At 37.9% G+C, this 21687-nt stretch overlaps 1 protein-coding gene and 1 pseudogene across 4 annotated transcripts in view; both read left to right on the top strand.

The window, feature by feature from the left end:
* The window catches only part of PPA2 (inorganic pyrophosphatase 2), a 94699-nt gene that overhangs the window by 21169 nt on the left and 51843 nt on the right, over window positions 1-21687 (top strand). For 2 of the 4 annotated variants that reach the window (XM_090267974.1, XM_090267977.1), the window contains exons 3-6: window positions 299-343; window positions 5327-5380; window positions 9260-9379; window positions 16398-16484. In XM_090267974.1, the coding sequence (XP_090124100.1) occupies window positions 299-343; window positions 5327-5380; window positions 9260-9379; window positions 16398-16484 (306 nt within the window). The remainder of the gene's footprint in view (window positions 1-298; window positions 344-5326; window positions 5381-9259; window positions 9380-16397; window positions 16485-21687) is intronic. The other 2 variants (XM_090267978.1, XM_090267979.1) reach the window with 2 other exon arrangements.
* On the top strand, window positions 5595-7079 carry LOC150019393 (docking protein 1 pseudogene; annotated as a pseudogene).

The raw sequence follows: 21687 nt of genomic DNA, 5'->3' as shown, positions 1-21687 counted from the left end.
TTTCCTTAAAGACTGAACAGAGCCTTTGCTTATTTTATAAAAACTAGGGGAATACACTGGAAAGAGACTTAGCTTTTCTGATAGTTTATTTTATGAAACATTTTGATGCTCATGTACTTGGGTGTGCTGCATATACTGGGAGAACACAGACTGTGCCTTTGGTAGGTTTTCTGTTGCATCAGGTTTTTGACAGGCTGTGTAGTGGGAGGTTTGTGCAATAGGCTTATTTTCATGGCTTTACGGTGCAGCTATTTTTCATGAAATATTGCAATCATAAATACCATCTTTTCTTTTATAGGAAAATGGCATTCCTACAAAGAGAGCACGAAATGATGAATCTGAGGTATATCTAAAGGTGTTTTTTTTTTTTTTTTTTGTGAATCACTTATATTGTCTGTTAAAGACCTTGATGATAGTTTGCAATTGTAAAGCGCATCTAAATTTTCCCCTTAAGACTTTTTTGTACATTCTGATGCTGTTCTTCTAGTATCACTTTAAGGCACTTGTGATGATATTACCATTTCACTATTTTTTCTTGTGGTAAACAAAATATACATTACAACAATTACCATTTTATTTTTTGCACACTTTTTTAAAGTGCACAGTTCAGAGGCATTAAGTACTTTTAGGCTACCATCACCACCATCCGTCTCCAGAATTTTTTCATAATCCCAGCCTGAAACACACAGGAAGCAGTACAGCTCCTGGTAACTACTATTCTATTTTTTGTTTATTAATCTGACTATTCTAGGTGCCATTTCATTTCATTGGGTTGGCCAAAAAGTTTATTTAGTTTTTTCTTTAAAAATAAAAGACACATTTTTTTATTTTCACCAATAACTTTATTGATTTGGATATTTGAATATGTTGGCCATCTCCCGCTACTGGTTTCTAGTGGGTAGAGGCCAGGGGTGCTGCTAAACATCTTCCAATGCATAAGACAATCCCACAGCAAAGAATTATTTAGCAAAATTTCCATAGTACCATAAACTTCACAAACCACTTTTGATACATTTGATTAGTCACAGCACCTTCTCCGCACACTGCACAAATCTTTTTTTGCATTTCAGTTGCATGTTTACATTTTTTTGAATAATAAAGTGTAATACATGAAAAATGTTGCATATTTTCTTCCATCTTTAATATTTAAATGATTGCACAAAAATTTACCAATTTTGGTAAGTTTTTAGAAAATGCCCACTGGTAAACAGCTGTCACAGTAGAACCTAACAAAATTGTTAGACAACTAAGCCATTGTACCAGAAAAACTAAACCAACTTTTTGGCCAACCCAATATAAGTGAAAAACCAGAGTGAATCAGGAAATGAACCCAGATTTTAGTAGCACGTTCTTTATCATGCTAGACAGTTTAAAGTAAAAGCACTTAGGAAAATTGATCAGTTTGCCATCTTTTTATTGCACGGGAAAAGATGTTTTGAAGGCTGTTTTAGAATTCAGGAGCAAGTCTTCTGGAGATAAAGAAAAAAATAGTTATGCCAACTATATGCTAAAATACATATATTTTAAATAGATCTTTTAAACATGTGACTGACAAACCTTTAATATTTCTTGACTTAGGACCAGAATATTTGATTGACATCTCTCATCCCACCCTTTGCTGTTGATCATTGCCTTTTCCTCTTGCTGATTCCAGGCAGCTTCTCTGCTGCGTTCCTCGGTCTTCTTTTCCTGTCTCAGCCTGACTTCCATCCATTCTCTTCTCCAGGGGAAACTGAGGAGCCCAGTCTTCTCATCCACTTCCAGACATAGTTGTTGGGGCTGTTTACTTTCTTCCACCCTTGCCTGCCGTCCCTTTTGCACAATATATTCCTAAACTGGAAAATGGTCCTTAAACCATCTAAAGTGGAACCACTTAAGGAACTTGTGAAAATTTTAGATTCTTGGTGCCATTCTGTATCTACTAAATTAGAATCTCTGTTGGGTGGGGGCTGCTTAATCTGCATGTCTACGTTAGAGTCCCAGGGCATCTGGTCACTTGGAAGTTTGAGAACCACTGCCCTCCATGTTGGGTGAATAGTCATTCAGGCACTTACGACTTTATAGGCTCCAGAGACTTTGTGTATTAACATGGAGACAGTTGTTTCAGTGGGAAAAATGTATTATTCTGAGTTCATACAGCTAACTTAAAATTTAATTTTTAGAATATAGTTTATATGTCAGAGACTGTGTGACTTGAGTTTTTGAGTTTTCAAAGTTCTCTTTCATTTCCCCCACTTCTAGCCCCTGGCAATCACTTTTTTACTCAATGTCTCTATGAATTTGGCTCTTTAAAAAAAGTTTCCACATATAGTGATAACATGCAGTATTTGCTTTTCTCTGTCTGGCCAAAGGTCCATCCATGTTGTTGTAAATGGCAGAATTTCCTTCTCTCTCCCGCATTGTGTATTGTACCACATCTTCTTTATCCATTCATCTGCTGGTGGACACTTAGGTTGTTTCTGTATATTGACTATTGTAAATAATGCTGCAGTGAACACGTAGGTGAATATATCTTCCCAAGTAGCGTTTTTATTTTCTTTGTATAAATACACAGAAGTGGAATTGCTTGATCATATTGGAATTCTGTTTTTAATTTATTGGGGAACCTCCATACTGTTTTCCATAGTGGCTGCACCTATTTACATTCCCATCAACAGTGCGCAAGGGGGTTCCCTATTCTGCACATTATTGTGGTTTTGATTTGCATTTCCTTGATGGTTAGTGATGGTGAGCATCTTTGCATGTACCCTGTTGGCCTCTGTATGTCTCCTTCAGAAAACTCTATGCAGTTCCTCTGTCCATTTGTTAGTCAGGATTCTTTGCTTTGTTGTTGTTGTTGTGTGAGTTTTCTATGTCTTTTGGATATTAACCTCTTATTAGATTTATGATTTGCAAATATCTTCTCCCATTCCATAGATTGCCTTCTCATTTTGTTTATTGTTTCCTTTGCTATACAGATGTTTTTTAGTTTGATGTAGTCTTATTGTTCATTTTTACTTTTGTTGCCTTTCTTTTTAGTGTCAGATGCAAAGTTTATTTGATATTTTAAGTTAGTAGAAGGAAAAAGGTGAGTTCCTCTCATTTTTTTCCCTGAAGTACATAAAAATAATTGACTGCTTTTTCATATCTTATTAGTTTTTTTCTGATTTCTACAATAAAAATAGGAGGAGCAATGGAGAGATAGGAAAGAACTAAAGGAGAAGGTAAAGGTCCCTAGCTCATACCCAGCTTTCTGAATTGAAACATGTCTGCCACCTTATATCTTTGTGATTGTCTGATAAAATTCAGCAGACCATTACTGCTTTATAATGAACACTAATGTTAGGATGACCAGAATAACATGGGCTTTATAAAATTACAGGTCAGACACATTTTAGCTGAAGAGAAGAAAAGAAGGCTGGTAATATGCTCTTAGTGGGAACAAATGGGGCGGGTGAGTGTGGTTTGCAGGCTAAAAATTAAAACCTTATTTATTGTTCTTTTGGCCAAATTCAAGTCTCTCTGTGAGGGCTTTTGGTAGGTGTCACTGTGTAAATAATTGTTACTAGGTTGGTCTTCTCTATCACCTCTGAGTATGCTTCTGCATGCATCTGTTCTCTTAGAGCCAGGCTTTCAGGGATGAATACATTATGTGAACATCTGCCATTTTTTAAAACAGCTACTTCAGACATATTTAAACAGGTGCTGGAGTACCTCAGGAAAGAGCATAGGAAATGAAACATAACAGCAGGACTGTGTATAAGGTTGCTAGGGTAGGTAAGAGACATGCTCCTCAGGAGCAGTTGTTGAGAACTCATTTTTGGCTTTGTTCTTTACTTATTAAGTGTATGTGGTTTTGTCATAGGTCAAGTTTAGTCTTATCAAGAAAAATGTAAAAACTATCAGTAGTTTTGTGGGTCAGTTTATACCTACATTTAACTGTGTAAATGACATTCTTTGAATTAATAGCATTTATGTTTCACTAAGAAAGCCCCAGATTATTGTTTACCAGTGCTTTAAACCAGAGGTTCTCAACTCTGTCTGCATATTAAAATTGCTTGGAGAGCTTTTAAAAATAAAGAATGACCTGGCTCTCCCCTCCATGCCCGCCCCCCCCGCACCCCCGTCCAAAAAAAAAAAAAACCAAAAAACCCACTACAAAAACCAGTTGAATTAAAATATGTGAGCGTTGGGTCTCTAGGAATCCTTTCTTTTCTTTGTAATTGGTCAAAGCTCTCCAGGTAATTTTCATGTGTGGCATGATTGGGAATAGGTATATTTAATCACTGCTTCTCAAATGATCTTGAAGGACTAGACTTTTTTGTTTGTTTAATTCTGATCTGTTGTGGACTGATAACTTTAAAAAATACAATCAAAGTGAATTCCTAGAAAAGTGTGATTTATGTTCCAAAATAAAAATTACTCCATCAAAGTGCGATACGTTTCTCAATGAACTTGCAGATGAAATCTGGTCCATGACCACACTTGGGTAGCACTGTTTTAAACCATTGCTTTGCCATGATAAGTTGTTAGTTACTGATATCAAAATGACATGCAAGTCAACTTTAACCTTAAGACTTCCTCTTTGTAAGTCCAAAACTGTAGGAAAATATGCACTATAGGAAATTATTTTTACTCACCATTGACCCAGAGTCTCCTTTGTTTTAAGCACTCTGCAAAGTTCAGAAATTATAAAAGGAAGAACTGGTCCTTTTGTAACTTAAGGGAACCAGCGATAACAAGATAGAAAGGTGTGTCTAACTCTGTGTAAGCTTTATAACTACCTACCTATACCAATATCCTTAATTTTACATTATGAACATAGCTTAGATTTAAGCATTATTTTATAACTTTCAGAATATTTTCCTTTATAATTTGCTGTGTATTTTTATTTAAATTATATGATTGATCTTCATAACAACCTTGTGTGGTGAGTAGGATGGTGATTATCACACATACTTTACAGATTGGAAAATGAGACTTTCAGCTTACACGGTGGACCTTGTCTCTCCTATTCTAGTTTGAAAATAAAAAATTGGAACAAGTTTTCTGACTCTATTTTAAGTCTGTCTCTATATACTGCAAAGATATTTCCAGAAATGTAGCAACTTTCAACATTGTGTACTCGTGATCACCTGACATGAGAGCTTAAATTCTGCTGTGCTTTATAGACAACTTATCAAATTGTTCAGAAGAAATTTTAGGCATAGGCAGACATTTGATGCAGACTCTAAACAATTTTGTGTGTGTGTGTGGGGGGGGAACTAAAGTGTTCTTGTATAGGAGAAAAGTAAAAAATAAATAATAGGTAAAAAAATTAAATTTTCTCTCTCTTTTTTAATTACAGAAATTGTTTAATATGGTCGTCGAAGTACCTCGATGGACAAATGCTAAAATGGAGGTATGGATATGTTCTATTAATATCAAATGGAAATGATGATAATGATATATAGACTTTGTTTCAAGTTGTGTGCCATAATGTTTTGAATTTGACAAACTTGTTTATAATGAAAATAGTTGAAAACATTCTTGTGAATTTATTTTGCATTTAATTTCAAAAAGCAAAATATTATTCAAAGCTGAATTTATACTTTTAAGAGAATGTTTCCCGAGCCTGCCAGGCTGGGAAGCGAAGACGGAATGGCCCGGGGCCACGGACAGGGCCTTGATGGAAGGGCCGCTCTTCTTGCAGAGTCAGCGTTTCGGTACCAAGAGGTGGAGCAAGACCTGGGCCGTGCTCTACCCGGCCAGCCCCCTCGGCGTAGCGCGCCTGGAGTTCTTTGACCACAAGGGGTCGAGCTCTGGAGGGGGCCGAGTGGCCTCGCGCCGCCTGGACTGCAAGGTGATCCATCTCGCTGAGTGTGTGAGCGGTGCCCGTGGCTCTGGAGAGTGCCCCTGCGCCTGGAGCCGCCGCCTTCCGCCTGGACACCGCACAGCGCTCCCACCTGCTGGCGGCCGACGCGCCGTCCAGCGCCGCCTGGGTGCAAATGCTGTGCCTAAACGCCTTTCCGAAAGGCAGCTGGGCTCTGGCACCTGCTGAGAACCCACCCAAGCGTTTTGCCCTGGAGATGCTGGAGAACTCGCTGTAGAGCCCCACCTGGGAAGGATCGCAGTTCTGGGTAACTGTGCAGAGGACTGAAGCGGCTGAGCGCTGTGGCCTGCATGGCTCCTATGTGCGGAGGGTGGAGGCCGAGAGGCTGACTTTCCTCACTGTGGAAACTCAGAGTCAGATACTGGAGCCACTCCTTTCTTGGCCCTACACTCTGTTGCGTCGCTATGGCCGAGACTAGGTAATGTTCTCATTTGAGGCCGGCCGACGCTGCCCCTCCGGCCCTGGAACATTCACTTTCCAGACAGCACAGGGAAATGACATCTTTCAGGCTGTTGAGACTGCTATCCACCAGCAGAAGACCCAGGGCAAGGCTAGTCAGGGGCAGGTTGTTGTTAGAACTGATTCCCGAGAAGAACTGGCAGAGCAGAAGCTGGCTTCCCACCCTGGCATCCAGGAGCTCCCAGGCAGCCCTCCGGCCCTGTATGCTGAACCCTTAGACTCCCTGCGCATTCCTCAGGGTCCTTCCCAGGATTCCCTATACTCAGACCCTTTGGACAGCACCCCTGCGCTGGCAGGGGATCGGGTACAGTTAAGACTCTCTGTTGGAACTTGTATGAGCATGTGCAGCAGCAGTTGATGAAGGCCAAGCTGAAGGACCCCAAAGAGGACCCCATCTATGATGAACCTGAGGGCCTGGCCCCAGCTGCTCTCCGGGGCCTTTATGATTTGCCTCAGGAGTCCAAGGATGCCTGGTGGTGCCAGGTTCCAGTGAAGGAGGAGGGCTGCGAGCTCCCCTACAACCCTGCCACTGATGACGATGCTGTGCTTCCCCCTTCTCAGATCACAAAGCCCCTCCCAGCTCCCAAGCCCCAGGGCCTGGCCTTCCCTGAACCTGGTGCTGCAGCTGGCAGTGGCAGGAAAGGCCACAGCTCAGACACTGCCCTGTACAGCCGGGTCCAGAAGAGCGGGGCCTCATGGAGCTGAGACTGCGGGGCTCTCTAGAGCAGGGGCTGACAGGACTGGGGTCAAGTGAGAGGGCTCCACATGAGAAGCAGGGCAAGGCTGGGATTGCTGATAGGACCATGGAGAGGTGGCATTGGGGATCAAAGAAACCTGTTAGAACCAGTGGGAACCAGGGGCTGGAGGGCCTGTGTGAGACTAGGGAAACCAGACAGATCAGGAGAGTCAAGGGAAGAATGATTAATCTCTGGAAGTCCTGGAAATGGGACAGATGGCAGGGTCTTGGGGATGGGACCTGGTGAGGCCAGCATCCCTAAGTCATCCCTGCAAAAGGAACAGACAGCTGCTGGAGCAGGTCTGTGGAAAGGGTGCTTGATCAGAGTAGGTACAGTGGGAGGGGCCTGCATGGAGGCTATAGGGAGATGCTGGACTATGCCTGGATCCTTTGCTCTGCATTGTGTTTTGCCAGAGATTTATTTTTTAAAGTTTTATTCTCATTAAAGTCAGTTTGAGTTTAAAAAAAAAAAAAAAGAATATTTTCCATTTTTGCCTCTCTAGTTAGTTATATACATATTTAATTTTTCTTGACTCCTCTATCTTTGAAAATGACAGATATTTTCAAGGTTTACTTAAATAGATTCTGAGGTGTACAAGGGGGGAACCCCCAAAAACTGGAATTATTTTCTGGTGGGCTTCCCCTACCAGGTGAGTGTTCTAGGAACCTACCTGTATCAGAGTACCAGCTGGCATTGTTGTGAGAGGCTGCGTTTGGCTTCAGTGAATTTTCTTGAAGACTCTCAGTGTGTTTGCCCATTTCATGATGGGCAATTTACCAGTGCACCTGCCTACACTGTGCTGAGTGTTCAGTAGTTTTTAACCAAAAACAACATGACCTCCGTGCCCTACGTTCCTTATTCACCCGATCTCACCACAAGAGACTTTTTTTTTTTCCCCCTGGACAAAAAAGTCCTCAAAGGAAAACATTTTGCCAATGTGAAAGAAGTGAAACAAAAAACAGTAGAAGCACTGAAAGACATCAAAATCGAGACATTCAAAACCTGTTTTAAGCAGTGGAAAAATGTCTTGATAGGTGTATTGCATCAAATGGAGAGTACTTTGAAGGGAACTGAAGTTTAAACATGTAAGAGTAAATACACAACTTTTTATAAATAAATTCCGGGTTTTTGGGTTCCCGCCTCATATTTTGTTCATAGACACCACTGAAACTTATTTATTTGGAGCTTATGGCAATTTCAGTTTCTAAGGACTTGATTCTTCTTTAGATTTTGCTCTACCAGGACTGAAAGAATTTTCCTGGCCAACTCTTGATATATGAGCACTGTCTAAGAGCATCTCCTGTTCCCCTGGTTAGCTTTTCTCAAAAAGTCTTTTCCATGAGACACGAACCTATCAAAAACTTCTCTGTTGTTTTTCAGAATTTTATTGTTCCATCTTTAGTTAGGCAAGATCCCTTGTAGTTCTGGGTGAAATTTAATTTATGACACTTATTTTGTTTAGTTAATTAAGCCTTCTTCTGCAACTTTGGATTTGATGGCAAGTATTTAAATTAAGGACTGTTACATACATGTATATTTTTCAGAGTTTCTGTTTGGAGAATTGTCAGTAATTTCACCAGGTCCCGATAGCATTTTTTTTGTTAACATTTTAATAGAAAAAAGTTGGTCTTGCTACAACTATAATGTTTTATCATTCTGGCTACTCTTTACCTTAGTTAGCAATAGAATCAAGGATCTGTGAGATTCTGCTTAATAAAAGCAGTGTTTATTCAAACATAAAAGCATCAGTTATTTTTGTTCACTTTATACAATAGTTTTCTTTTCCTTTTTGCATGGCAATTTGAGTACGTTTGGTAGAAAGGTAACTTGGATATGAAATCACTTGCTGAAAATCTTTATTAACTTTATTTGTAAGACTGATGGTAAAAAGCCCAAGATTAGTAACAAAAAAGCAAGTTGATTAATCTTTATTCTCTTGCCATTTCAATTATTTCATTTGTGTTAGAAATAATGAGTGAATAAATAATAGAGTGCCTAAATATATAATCTGATATTTCCTTTTCAGATGGTTGTTCTTATACAGTGCTCTAAATTAGAAATAAGAGCTGGTTTAATTTATTTTAAAGTATCTTTGATCAGTAAGTTGGAATATGACTTTTTAGTCTGAAAATAGCAGATCTTAAAAATACTATTTAAAGATAGGATATATCATTTCTCATTTCCTACCCCCTTTTTTCCATGACCTGCTTAGATTGCCACGAAGGAGCCATTGAATCCCATTAAACAAGACGGAAAGGATGGCAAGCTACGCTATGTGGCGAATATCTTTCCTCACAAGGGTTACATATGGAATTATGGTGCCCTCCCTCAGGTATCATTTTTGTTGTAATGGTAAAACTTTTCTGTCTTCTGAAAAAAATTGCCTCGTAAATCCTGTGAGCTACTTGAATTTAAATTGGTTCTGAAGACATCAGTTTGAGAGATTTGTACATTTAAATATTTTTAATGTGGAGTTTCATTGTATCAATAAATTTTTTTAAAACTGTATTTATGTTCATACTCTAGTTCTTAGAGTTAGGCATATAGAACACTCACATTGGGCATTTCGAACACATTTCTTTTTCTGGGCTTGGCTGTTAACATTCAGTGAAAAATGGTGTTTCTCCTCTATCTGCAGTCATTTCTTTGCATATGACAAGTAATGCTTTTATATATTCATATATAGTAGCATGAATTTCTTAAACTTCTAACAGATGAATTTTTCTAATTATTAACTTTTCAAAACTCATCATGAATTGCATTAGGTGACAATTATTCACTATTATGAATTTATAATTTTCGGTGGGACCAGTGGAAGCAAGGACTAAATAATGGTAAAGCAGCATTCGTATTAGAGAATGACACTATTTACTTTTTCTACTTTCTTGTCCCTTTTTGTTTTCTTCTGTTTCTCACTTCTGGGAAGTGGTAACTATTTCCAGATTATTTAGTGAGTAAAATTCAGGATATGCAGAATCAAATGGTTAAGTTTGGGGCCATAGAGAATCATCTTCCTTTATGTTTATAAAAGCTATTAGGCCATTCATCTATCTGGATATTTAATTTTTGTATTTTTATTTCGATTAATTAAATTATTGGGGTGGCATTAGTTAATAGGGTCATATAGGTTTCAAGTGTTCATTTCTGTGACGCATGATCTATATTTTGCATTGTGTGTCCACCACCCACAGTCAGATCATCTTCTGTGTGAAGTTCCAGGATGCTTTTGGGGAAGTATCTGAGGAAAGGGGTTTTGTTTTATCCAACTCAGAAACACAGCTGCCTATGCACGTAGAATAAACATTCACAGGAAAAGAAAAAAGAAAATTGTTTTGTGAATAGCCAGGCTGCCTTTGATGCAGTTAGACCACCCACATGGATATATTCTTTGTTAAATAAGCACTTTTAAAGTGACCTGCTAAGAATGAGAATGTCTGTTAAACTATGAAGGCAGGTTTTCTGCACCCAAGATGCCTAAGTAGACATTCTGTTTGATGTGGTGAAAGGGTAAAATAAAATTGTTAAGTTTAGGGGATACATTCTGCATATTAAGTGACTATGAATATGGGTTTTTAACTTTGGGCAAGTTACTTTGTCTTTTTTTGCCTCACTTTCTTCATCTGTAAAATAGAGATGATAAAGTACCTTCTGCATATGGATGTGTGAGGTTAAATGAGTTATTGCAGCTTCATCTTAGAATAGTGCCTAATGGGTGGTAAACACATTATTATTACTACTTGTACTTTTATTATTATATGGTCTTTCTTTCTAAAGGGACTTAGTCTCATACAGCTGATTATCTGCTAAACCAGTGGTTACAGTGGAGCATAATAGGTGCTACTCACTCATCTACTAAATCTAAGCTTCTGTAGTTTATCTATTTAAAGTCCTGATGAATTTTTGTACTTCTTTTGGTGTGTCTGAAGTTTCAAGATGCCTTTATTTGCTGTTATATTAGTCTTTTAGGTATAGTAGTTCCTACTTAATTGCAATAGAATTGGACTGAAGTAGTCTCTTAATGCTCCCTGTATTCACTGTGGCCTACCAAAATTCACACTCCATGCAGTGTCCAAAATAACATTTTAGAAACATAAATTTGCTAATGTTATGCTTATATGAGAACATTTTAGTGGTTTCTTATTGCTAAAAGTGCTAAAAGGATAAACTAAAACATTCTTAACATGACCCCCCAATCCTGCATAATCTGGCCTCTGCTCCTCCAGCCTCATTTCGAAACATTTATTCCTCACTTCCATTTCACCACGATGACTTCACCGTTTCTCATTTCCCTTGTCATTTCCCCACCAAGCTTTCACAGAGCTGTGCATTCATTCAGTACATTTCCTTTGAGTGACTGATGTTTACCAGGCAATGATGCTCTGAGACTTTTATCCTGCCCAGAGACAGACCAACACACACACACACACACACACACACACACACACTCTACATCAGATGGTGGAGTATTGGAGAAAAATAAAGTAGGAAATGGGGCTAGGGGTGTTGGGATGGTTGCAGTTTAGGCAGGGAGAAGGCCTCAGCGAGGTGTTATTTGAGTGAAGACCTAAAGGAAGTGAGGGAACAACTGCTATGGACATCTAGAGGCATTCTGCAAGAAATAGCAAGTGAAAGGTCCTAGGGCAAAAGTAGGCTGAGCTGGTTTGAGAGATGGAAAGGAGGCCAGTGTGGCAAGAATGGAAGTGAGGAAGATGAAATAGACCTGTATTCTCACTACCCTTTTTTTTTCTTTTTTAATACTGGTGATTTATTTTATTTTTTTATTGAGGTAGTATCGGTTAGTACCATTATAAAAGTTTTAGGTGTACAACATTGTAATTCAATATCTATCTGCACTGTAGTGTGCTCACTGCCAAAGGCTAGTTTCCATCCATCAACATACATTTGACCCTATTTTTACCCATTTCACCCTCCCTTTACCCCATTCTTGTCTGGTAAGCACAAGAAGATATTACCTCATTCCTGTTAGATAGGCTATTATCAAAATGGCAAGAAAGGGAACCCTTGTATACTGTCAGTGGGAATGTAAATTGGAGTAGCCTCTGTGGAAAACACTATGAAGATTCCTCAGAAAACTAAGACTAAAACAACTCTATGATCCAGTCATTCCTCTTCTGGGTGGTATGCCAAGAACATGAAAATACTAATTCAAAAAGATACATGCATCCCTATATTCATTGTAACATTATTTACAGTAGTCAAGATATGGAAGCCACCTAAGTGTTCATTGGTGTATGAATGGATTAAAAAAGTGGTATGCATATACACAATTGAATACTATTTAGTCATAAAAAGATGAAATATTGCCATTAATGACAAAATCTTGAAAGTATGCTAAATTAAATATCTCAAGACAGAAAAGGATAATGTATGATTTCACTCATGTGGAATATAATAGAAGAAAGAAATAACCAAACAAAACAAAAACTCTGCCATTTTTAACCAAATATCTTTACTATTTTTTAAAACCCAAACTGATCTTGTAGTGTGCATGTGAATGCGTGTGTTAGTTTTCAGCAAATGAACACATTACAGATTGCTTAGAAGTTATTTACCAAACAAGACAAAACTAAACTAAATTGATTCATGTTTATAAAAAGTTGAAATTAGTTCAGTTGTTGATGTGCAAGAATAATTCACTTCATTGTCCGTATTAAGATAGACTGAGCCTGTTAAAATGGAAGCAAGCTGCTGGTCCCATTTATGTCTTCCATCGCATCTCCAACTTCCCCTTCTGCTCCTCCTTCTGCGCCCTCACTGCCAACAGTGGCCATCTCATGGTTCCCCTGATTCTCCAGGCACGCCCTGGCCTCGGGCCTCCACATTCGCGGTGTCCTCCGGCATGGAACACTTTCCCGGGTCTGAATGTGCGCTCCTCCGTACGTTCGCTCAGGAGTCATCTTCTTCACTATGTCTGCCCTGAACCTGCCTTACAATTTTAACCCTGCCTGCTGTACTCCCATTCCGCCTTCCATTTTTTCCTTTTCATAACACCTACCAGCTTCTAACATGCTATGTAATTTAGTTATTTATATTTATTGTTCATCCTTCCAGCCAGAATGCAGACTTCATGAGGGCAGGGATTCTGTCTGGTTTGTTCATTGATGTCTTCCAACTGCCCAGCTTAGTGCCTGGCACAGAGTAGGTAGTCATTAAATATTTGTGGAATGAATAAATTAATGAATGCATTGTGAGAGTTAACATTTGTTTCATAGATGTGTTTGGGTTTTGCTGTTCTCTTCGGATTTGTGTTGTATCAGCATGAATTTGTTCAGAGCAGTTACCAAGCCAACCATCTTTGCAAGCACATTTAAGAAGCAGAATACTGTTTAAGGAGCAGTCTCTCCATTTAGCTTGTGAGATTCATCACTGTGCCATCATTATTTCAGATCTTCAGCTGTCTAGATTATTTAATGTTAATAACTTCTCCCACACTAGCAATAATGCCTTCCTCAGAGTTTGAGTTTGGCTGGGGCAAAAATCATTTTTTTCTTCCCTCAGTCTTTCTGAGTGACTATTTAGAAGAAATGTCTGGATAATGTTAAAGGACTAGAATCACTAAATTCAGTCCTAATGTAATATTGTTGCATTTGTTATTTAGAATTTTATTGCAAATTTGGTTTTTTGACCCTAACTATCATTTAGTACCACTTAGTATAGTAGCTTTCTGTATACCCTGCTGGGGACCAGTGACTGAAGCTCTCTAGATTTTTTGTTCACCTGTGTCATCATACCAGCCACCCGCCCAGGTTATTGTGAATCTTGAATGAGATGATCGAAGCCAAGTGTTCAGCCCCATAGTGAGTTCTCAATTTTATTATCTTGATGATGACACTTGCTATTGATATTAGCTGCTAATAGTGACACCACTGGTAGAATCTTTTGCTCCAAATTGAAGCTGATAAAGTACAGATAGTGACTGAAGAGATCTTACTTCCTTTGACTTGGTGACAGGAATCCTGATCAGTCAGGAAGTCGTTTTCAAGAAGCACCAATGGGTACAGCTCTGTAGAGGTCACTGATGTTTTAAGGAGACCTAAGGACCAAAGCATGGTGATTGGTTGATGTTTATGTACTGGTTGATATTTATAGATCATAAGGTAATATTCTCAGACACCTGTGTGAGAATGAGTGAGATTTGTTTTAGGCTTGATCAATATCCTATGAACTGATTTATTTATTTTTATAGCTTTATTGCCATTCTTTGTATGATTTTAACAATATTTATATTCCTGTTGATAGATTGCTTTTATTTTTTTTATGCTTATGCCCATTCTAAAATTTTTCTATATCATACTATATATAGGTATGTACTCCTCAGTGTATACCTGTTAGCCAAATTGCTAAATTGTGAGTTATATATCTATTTTGCTTTATTAGGTATTCCCAAATTATTTACAAAAGAAGCTGTAATAATGTATACTCCTGCCTGTTTTAGGAAAGAGGGACTTCTCTGATATTTTTGGATTCTGCTTCTAGGTTTTTTTATTCCAATTATCCTCAATCCTACCTTGGTTTCTCCAGCACATTAAGATTAATTTTATAGCATTTGTAACAAATGCTATACCATTTATTAACATGACATTCTTCAGGGTATTACCTGTGTCCTTTTTATCTCTGTTCCTAACTCCTGGCCCCGAGTAGGCACTCAGTGACTATTTACTGCATGAATGGATGCCTGGCAATAGGTCAGAGAGAACAAGAACCAGTAAGGGCAACAGTAGGGAAGAAGACAACTCCACAGTAAATATACTTAGGAGGTTCTGAGAGGAAGAACAGATATTTAACAGAAGAGACCATGAAATATAGAGTAAGGTTATATTTGAAAGTATTGTCATTCAATTGTTACCAAAATTTGGGCATCATGACATAATGGTTAATATAATAGCATGAGTTCTAAACCCTTTGCCACCATTCAGAAACTGTGAGCTTGGGCACGTTTAAACTGTGCTTTAGTTTACGTATTTGTAAAATGGGCTTAATAATGATACATTACCCATGGGGTATACATTTGTATGTGTGTATATATGGGTGTGAGAGTGTGTGTGTGTCACTTAGAAAGTGTCTCTCACCTATAACCTGTGGGTAAGGTTAACAATTAGTTTTATTCTTATATTTTATTAGTAATATTAGTATTTGGAGTGGTGAAGTGTTAGATTTGGTTTAGTGATTTTTGTTGTTGTTTTTTCTTTTTGTATGAGTGGGTTAGTTTTTTGTTGCATATGCTATAATTAGGGCTAGAAGAAAAATATGGGGGGGGCAAAAGTGTTTACAGTTGTTCATATGGAGATAATAAAATAATTAATCAATACTAATGCAAGACTAAACTGTGTTTTGTGTACTCACAACTGTAAACCTGCTTTTGTCCCACCCTGTGTTGGACTTTATCTAGAGTTAAGCTTTAAATGAGAGTTTACATTTCATTATTTATATAAAATTAGAGGAACCAAGCTTAGCTCATCCGAAATTCTAGATATAACAATCTTGAGGTGACACAGTCTCTGCATATCTTATAACATAATCCTGAGGAAAATAATTTTAGTGAATTTCTACAGTTCCATTTAGATTCAGGTAATTATGAAGCTTTTTGAGAAGGGTAGTATATGGGGGATGTTTAAACTGGATAACAAATTTCTGTCATACTACCTATTCACTTATAAAAGTACCTGTGTATATGTATATTTTGTAGCCAACAGGGTATAACCTTTCAGTAAGCTAAAGAGTTGATCTCTTCATGTTTTTGTCAAAATCTTAAGATTTGATGGAAAACGTAGAGACTTTTTTAATGGAATGAAATGAGACAAAAATAGCTTTTTATTTTCTTTGGAAGTCACTATCTTGTTCTTTAGTTTAAAGGGAAAACTAGGTTTCTTTTGGTAGAGGTCACTTAAAGAACAGGGAGTTTATTTTCAAACCCGGGAAGCCAGACCCAGGGTTGTTACCTGGTCAAAGGAAGTGGCGAATGAAGGAAGCAGTATTTGAGGCAATCATTGGAAACAGAGCGTAGATAGCAGGACCATCCAAATTGAAACGCTAAACATGAACATGAATTTAAACATTGACTAAACTTGGAAGAGTATATTTGGAAATACCACCCACTTTCAGATGTGATTATACAAACAAATAAGAGACAGAGAGGAGGAAATAGTATAAATATCCTTTAACTATTATTATGCTTACGGGTGTACTGGTGTGTTTGTCTTGAGTCTATACAATATCTGAGAATTTTTCTTGGATTATGGCTATCTATAAGACTTCATGATCATATGCAAAAGTTAAAATACATTATAGTGAGTATTAACCTATATTTCTGCTCCCCTCCCCCCTTTTAGACTTGGGAAGATCCCCATCGAAAAGATAAGAGCACAGACTGCTGTGGAGATGATGATCCTATTGATGTTTGTGAAATAGGCTCAAAGGTTTGTTTTATAAACTGTGTTATTCTGACGTGTTCTAGTTATTCACGCCATAAAATTTCAGTTCTCTTTAGAAAGCACCAGTTCTTCAACTCTTCAAAGTTCTAGCCTGTAGATCTCTCTGGTATCAGTAGCTTTTTGTGTCTTTACTTCCTTCTCTTAAACTAGGGGTTGGTAAACTTAGCCCAATGGCAGGTCAGATCTGGCTCACCACCTGTTTTTATAAATAACCCAGCTACACCCATTCATTTACGTATTGTCTGAGGAGTGGTGGCAGAGACCGTAAGTCTATAAGGTATTTACTGCCTGAGGTTTTACAGAAAAAAGTTTGCTGAGTTCTCTCTTCAGTTTCTTGCCCATTATCCAGGCAGGAAATGCAGAACTGATGAAAGCCAATGGGATTTTTTTTGTCCTTGCTTCCAGGCTGCCAAGTCCTACTAGGGAAAGCAGAACCCCCAGTTTCATAAGTTGCTGCAACCCATAGAATTCTTTTGAGTCTTCGGTCAATTTTTTTTCTGCTGCATTTATTGCTAATATATGCTGTTTTCTATAGATATTCAACTCCTTGCACTTTGTTCTCACCCCCAGCAGAATGTCTTATCTTTAATTTTGTTGAGCCCAGAGAAACCAGCAGATGAGCACTCCCTCACCTTTTCCCCTCACACTGACAAACTACCTGTGCTTTCGAACATTGTTTCTCCCCTTCCTTCTGTGACTGTGAGGGTTGTCTTTTTTTTGTACCTATGCTGTAGACCTGTCTCTTTCTGCCTCTGAGTCACAGAATTTTCCTGTCTTTATTCTGTCCTGTATTTATAATGTCTCTTTCTTTATTATCTTTCTTCCATATGTCTCCTCTTCTTCCCCTTCCCGTGAAGGCTTGTAAACAGTTTTCCACTTAATATTCACCCTATTTCAAAATTGTTTTCATCCTGCCATTATTTTAATAAAACTGCTCTCATGAAGGTCCTTGGTAACATCTTTTTTAGCCAAATCCAACAGGCCCGTTTCATAGGTTTTGTCTGTCGATGTAACAAATGTCCAAACCTGTAAGAATTTTTATGTGTTTGAGTCAAACTGATGACAATTACCAGGAAGCAACATCTCAACAGAGTGAGAAAATGCTCCAGAGAATGGCAGTTTTTCACTTTATTTTGTACATTAGGATCAAAGGAGGAGACGTAAGGAGGGGTACATGGAATCTTTTGGTGGTAGAGTAGGGAGGCGGGAGAAAGCAAAGCGGGGGTATCTCTGAGATTGGATAAAATGTAAAACAGAGAGACACATCTCTTTTACACTGGTGTGTATAATATACTTAACACACGATGGCCATAACAATGAGGGGTTTTGTGGTTTCTGCTCTGGTGCAGTGAGGGGTCTGGGAAAAGTAAATTACCTTGACATTCCAAAGGTGTATTACTGTAATGCAAAAAGACAACTAACAGTCTGAGTTAAGGTAAAGACTGACCTTTGTCAAGGAAGAGACCAGCCTAGGATGAGACTGCTCCCCATGACTATTTTAGTTAGGAAGTTTTAATTTCAGACTATTCGGTGTGGTTACTTTTAGTTGCCTGTGAGTCTGTAAGGCCCACCATGCTGAACTAGTCAGGTTTAATATGTGGCCCCTTTTTCATTCACATGTTTAACTTAAATTTACATTATCATTTTTTACTGTTAGCCTTGTCTTTTTTTCTGAGACAGTCTCTTCACTTGACTTTGTGTTATAATATCTTGGCTATTCTCTAATTCTGGTTCCTTCTTGGTTTCTATTGCAAGATCCTTTTCTTCCACCTATTCCTTAAGGATTGGTTCACTTGAGGATTGTCCTTGTCCAGCTCCTTCCCCTCATTTAGGAGGTCCCTTGGTAATCCAATCCCAAGCGCTCCTAGTTTTGCTATTGAATTAATATCCCCAGCCTCCAGCTCAGACCTACTTCAGTGCTTGGATGTCTCCATGCATCTCAAACTCATGCCCAAAACCGAGTTCATACTTTTCTCCTCTCCTAGTAACTCCTCTCAGTATTTTTAGTCCCAGAAACTGAGGGGTCCTTCTTGATCATTCTATGCTTTTCTTCATCCTGTTAATCTTGAAATACTGATTCTATATTCTTAACAGCCTTTAAATCTCTATATTTTTTTCTCCGTGTAGCTTGCTTTGTCTAGCTCCCTGTTTATCTCACTTGAATTATTCCTGCTACTGACCAGTCCTTGCTGAGGCTTATTTTCCCTACCATCATTTATTCCACACTCTTTTCTGCTTTGCTCTTTTTTTGTGTGTGCCTGGTCCCTGTGTCTTTTTCTGGCTTCCTCTCTTAGCACTTCGTGTTGCACACCTGCCTCCAGCTGCGCTGATCTTTCAGTTCCTATAATGCATCTGCTCTCCTTGGTGTCCAGGCCTTTGCACAAGCCAGTCCCTCTGTGTAGAATGAAATCTGCCTCCTCCATTTTATGTTACTTCCCCTTTTTTTCTTTCTCTTCATCTCCTCCTGCTCATCCTTCAGACCTCAGCTAAAATATATCACTTCCTCTTAGAAGTCCTCCTTTATGCCTCCCCTCAAATAAAATACTTGCTCTTTGTTATGTGCTTTCTTGGTACTAACTGTGCTCTGTTGTTTGTTCCATTGTCCTCTCCGTGCGATGTGAGTTCGCTCCGTGGGGGTGGAACTCACCATTGCGGTTTGTAGCTCAGTGCGTGGTACATAGCATGTGCTCAATTTAAGAAATACCACACTGAATTATTACTTGAGTCATATTCTTATAGTTAAGATTAAAGCAATTTTAGGCTTCTAAATAGTTCAGGAGATAGTTTACGCTGATTCTTTGTCACTTTATTTACCGTAATTATTTTGTTACTCTTTTTTCTTTCTCTTTCTTCATTCTCCTTTTCATTCTGTTCTTCATCATCTTCTTAGATTTTCTCTTCCTTCTTTTGCTTCTCCTGTTCTTCTAGTTCTTTTTTTCCATCCTTCTACTCTTCTCCCCATCCTCTCCCCCCTCCCCTTTTATTTACCTTCTCTCTCTCTCTTACTGCTTTCATGCAGGGGGATTCCCATCCAGCTTATATTTCTGGCTTTACACACAGATAAGGATGAGCAGGGGTTAGAGTCTTTGTGTTTGTGAGACTCCGTATTTCCTGTATCTCTCCAGCAGAAATATATCACATTGTTAGCGTTCTTTCAAATGTAAGCTGTAGTTTAGGAACTTATCTTTCAGACATTTTCTCCCCAGAGGGGTAGTAAAGTGTGTCTAAAGTTAATAGAGGGAAGGAAGCATATAAATATTTTAATTAGTACCTCCTGTATTTTAGACCCTATGTTACATACTTGAGTCACTTTCACCTGTTCTATTTCATGATAAGTAAAAGTCATTAGATTAAATAACATTACATGGATGGAAAGGTTTATATTTTGAAAACTCTTATTCTGAGGACATAATCCCTGGGGCCATTCAGTTCATATTAAGTGCAAATTGTTATGTTAATTTAAATTCTTGTGCAGATATTAAGTGTGAGTGAAAAGATTAAATAGAAATATCTTATTTTCATTTAAAATTTTTAAATTTTATGTAAAAATTTGTCAGTGAGTATGTAATTAATGAAATTGGTAACTGGAAGAATGCATATGAAAATGTATGTACCCAACAAATTGATTTGGCTGAGTAACACTTTCTTATTGACAAAGGAATCACTCTAAGAAAAATTGTTATAAAGATTTTTAAATAAACCTGTCAAAGTCGTTAAATACACAGAATACAATTAAAGGTTTCAAATGTAAGTGATTCTTAATAAGATATATATAATTAATCTTGAAAGTATACTTTTATATTTTACATAGACAGCTTGGTAAAGAGTAGGTGTTTGGCATATTATTACTGAAAAACATTGACTCATTGTTATTTTTTGTAGAAGTGTAGTGTTGATTATAAATGGTCAAATGATCAAATGACTGTACTTCTGGTTTAATTTTGATCATACAATGTAAGGTATAGGAGAAAATCCTATGGACCAAGAGCTGCCAAGAGAAGGGAAGACACCCTAGAATAGTGAAATAATAAATAATTTAAAAGGAAAAATGAATTTATAGGTACTATAATTTTTAGTAAGTAAAATATTGACTGTTTATTTTAGAACTTAATATTTTTCAGGTCTGGCAAATATTTAAACCCAATAATCAGTAATTTTTTTCTGATTTCTTATTTTTATCTGGTTTTGTTTTTATATTTGATTCCAATTCCTTCTATTTTTAGGATTTTTCTTCAACAATATTTACTTTTAAAGAAAATTTCATTTATATTAATGAAAACAAAATCAAACATCAACCTTCCCTCACAATCCTGCTATCTCAATTGTCATATTGTTTTTTATCTGTGTTTTCTTCCTCCTTGGATAAATACATAAACATTTTTATTTTGTTGGGCATTTTTCCAGTTTATTTTCCATTATAGAGTTGGTGTAGTTAAAAGTTTCCCTGAATATAGCATTTACATTTTAATTTCTTTAGGGACAACTGCATATGGTAGGCAAAGTTCTGAAATGGCCCTTCCAAGATGGCTGCCCTGATCCGTGGAATCTGTGAATATATTGCTCCCTTGATATATCACAATTTACTTGAAAGTAGGAAGGTTATTCTGCATGTCCCATGCATGAGCCCTAACAGTCAGTGTGTGTGTGTGGGGGGGGGGTGGGGGGGTCGGAGGTTCCAAGTGTGAGGAACAGTGACACACCATTGCTGTTTGAAGATGGAAGAGGGGGTACAATTGGATAGTGGTGGCAGAGAGTAGTCCCTTCTTGACATCTAGTGAGTTAATGGGGACCTCAGTCCAGCACCTGCAAAGAACTGAATTTAAGTTGAATCTTCCTTTGAACCTTCAGATCAAAGCCTAGCCTGGCCAGCCCCTTGATTTTGGCCTTATAGGGCTCCAAGCAGAGAATCTAGCTATGTTGTGCCTGAAATCCTGACTGATGGAAGCTGTGAGATAATAAATGTGCACTATTTTAAGCCTTTAGGTTTTCAATACATGATTTGTTACACTACAATAGAAATCTTATGCACAGGCTAACAGGCCTTAACAGTTTTGCTTTCCATGGTTTTCTTATATTAATGGACCCAGTTGAAGTTTTACCCCATCCTTCAAGTTCTAATCAGCATAGAACTTTTATTGTAGGCCACTTAGTAGTTGACAAGTGTGAGCTAAGTACATGTAGAGCCCAG

Source organism: Furipterus horrens, unplaced genomic scaffold (genome assembly GCF_987537825.1).
Source record: "Furipterus horrens unplaced genomic scaffold, mFurHor1.1.pri manual_scaffold_2, whole genome shotgun sequence".
Taxonomy (NCBI): Eukaryota; Metazoa; Chordata; class Mammalia; order Chiroptera; family Furipteridae; genus Furipterus; species Furipterus horrens.
This window is presented reverse-complemented; position numbering and strand designations above follow the sequence as displayed.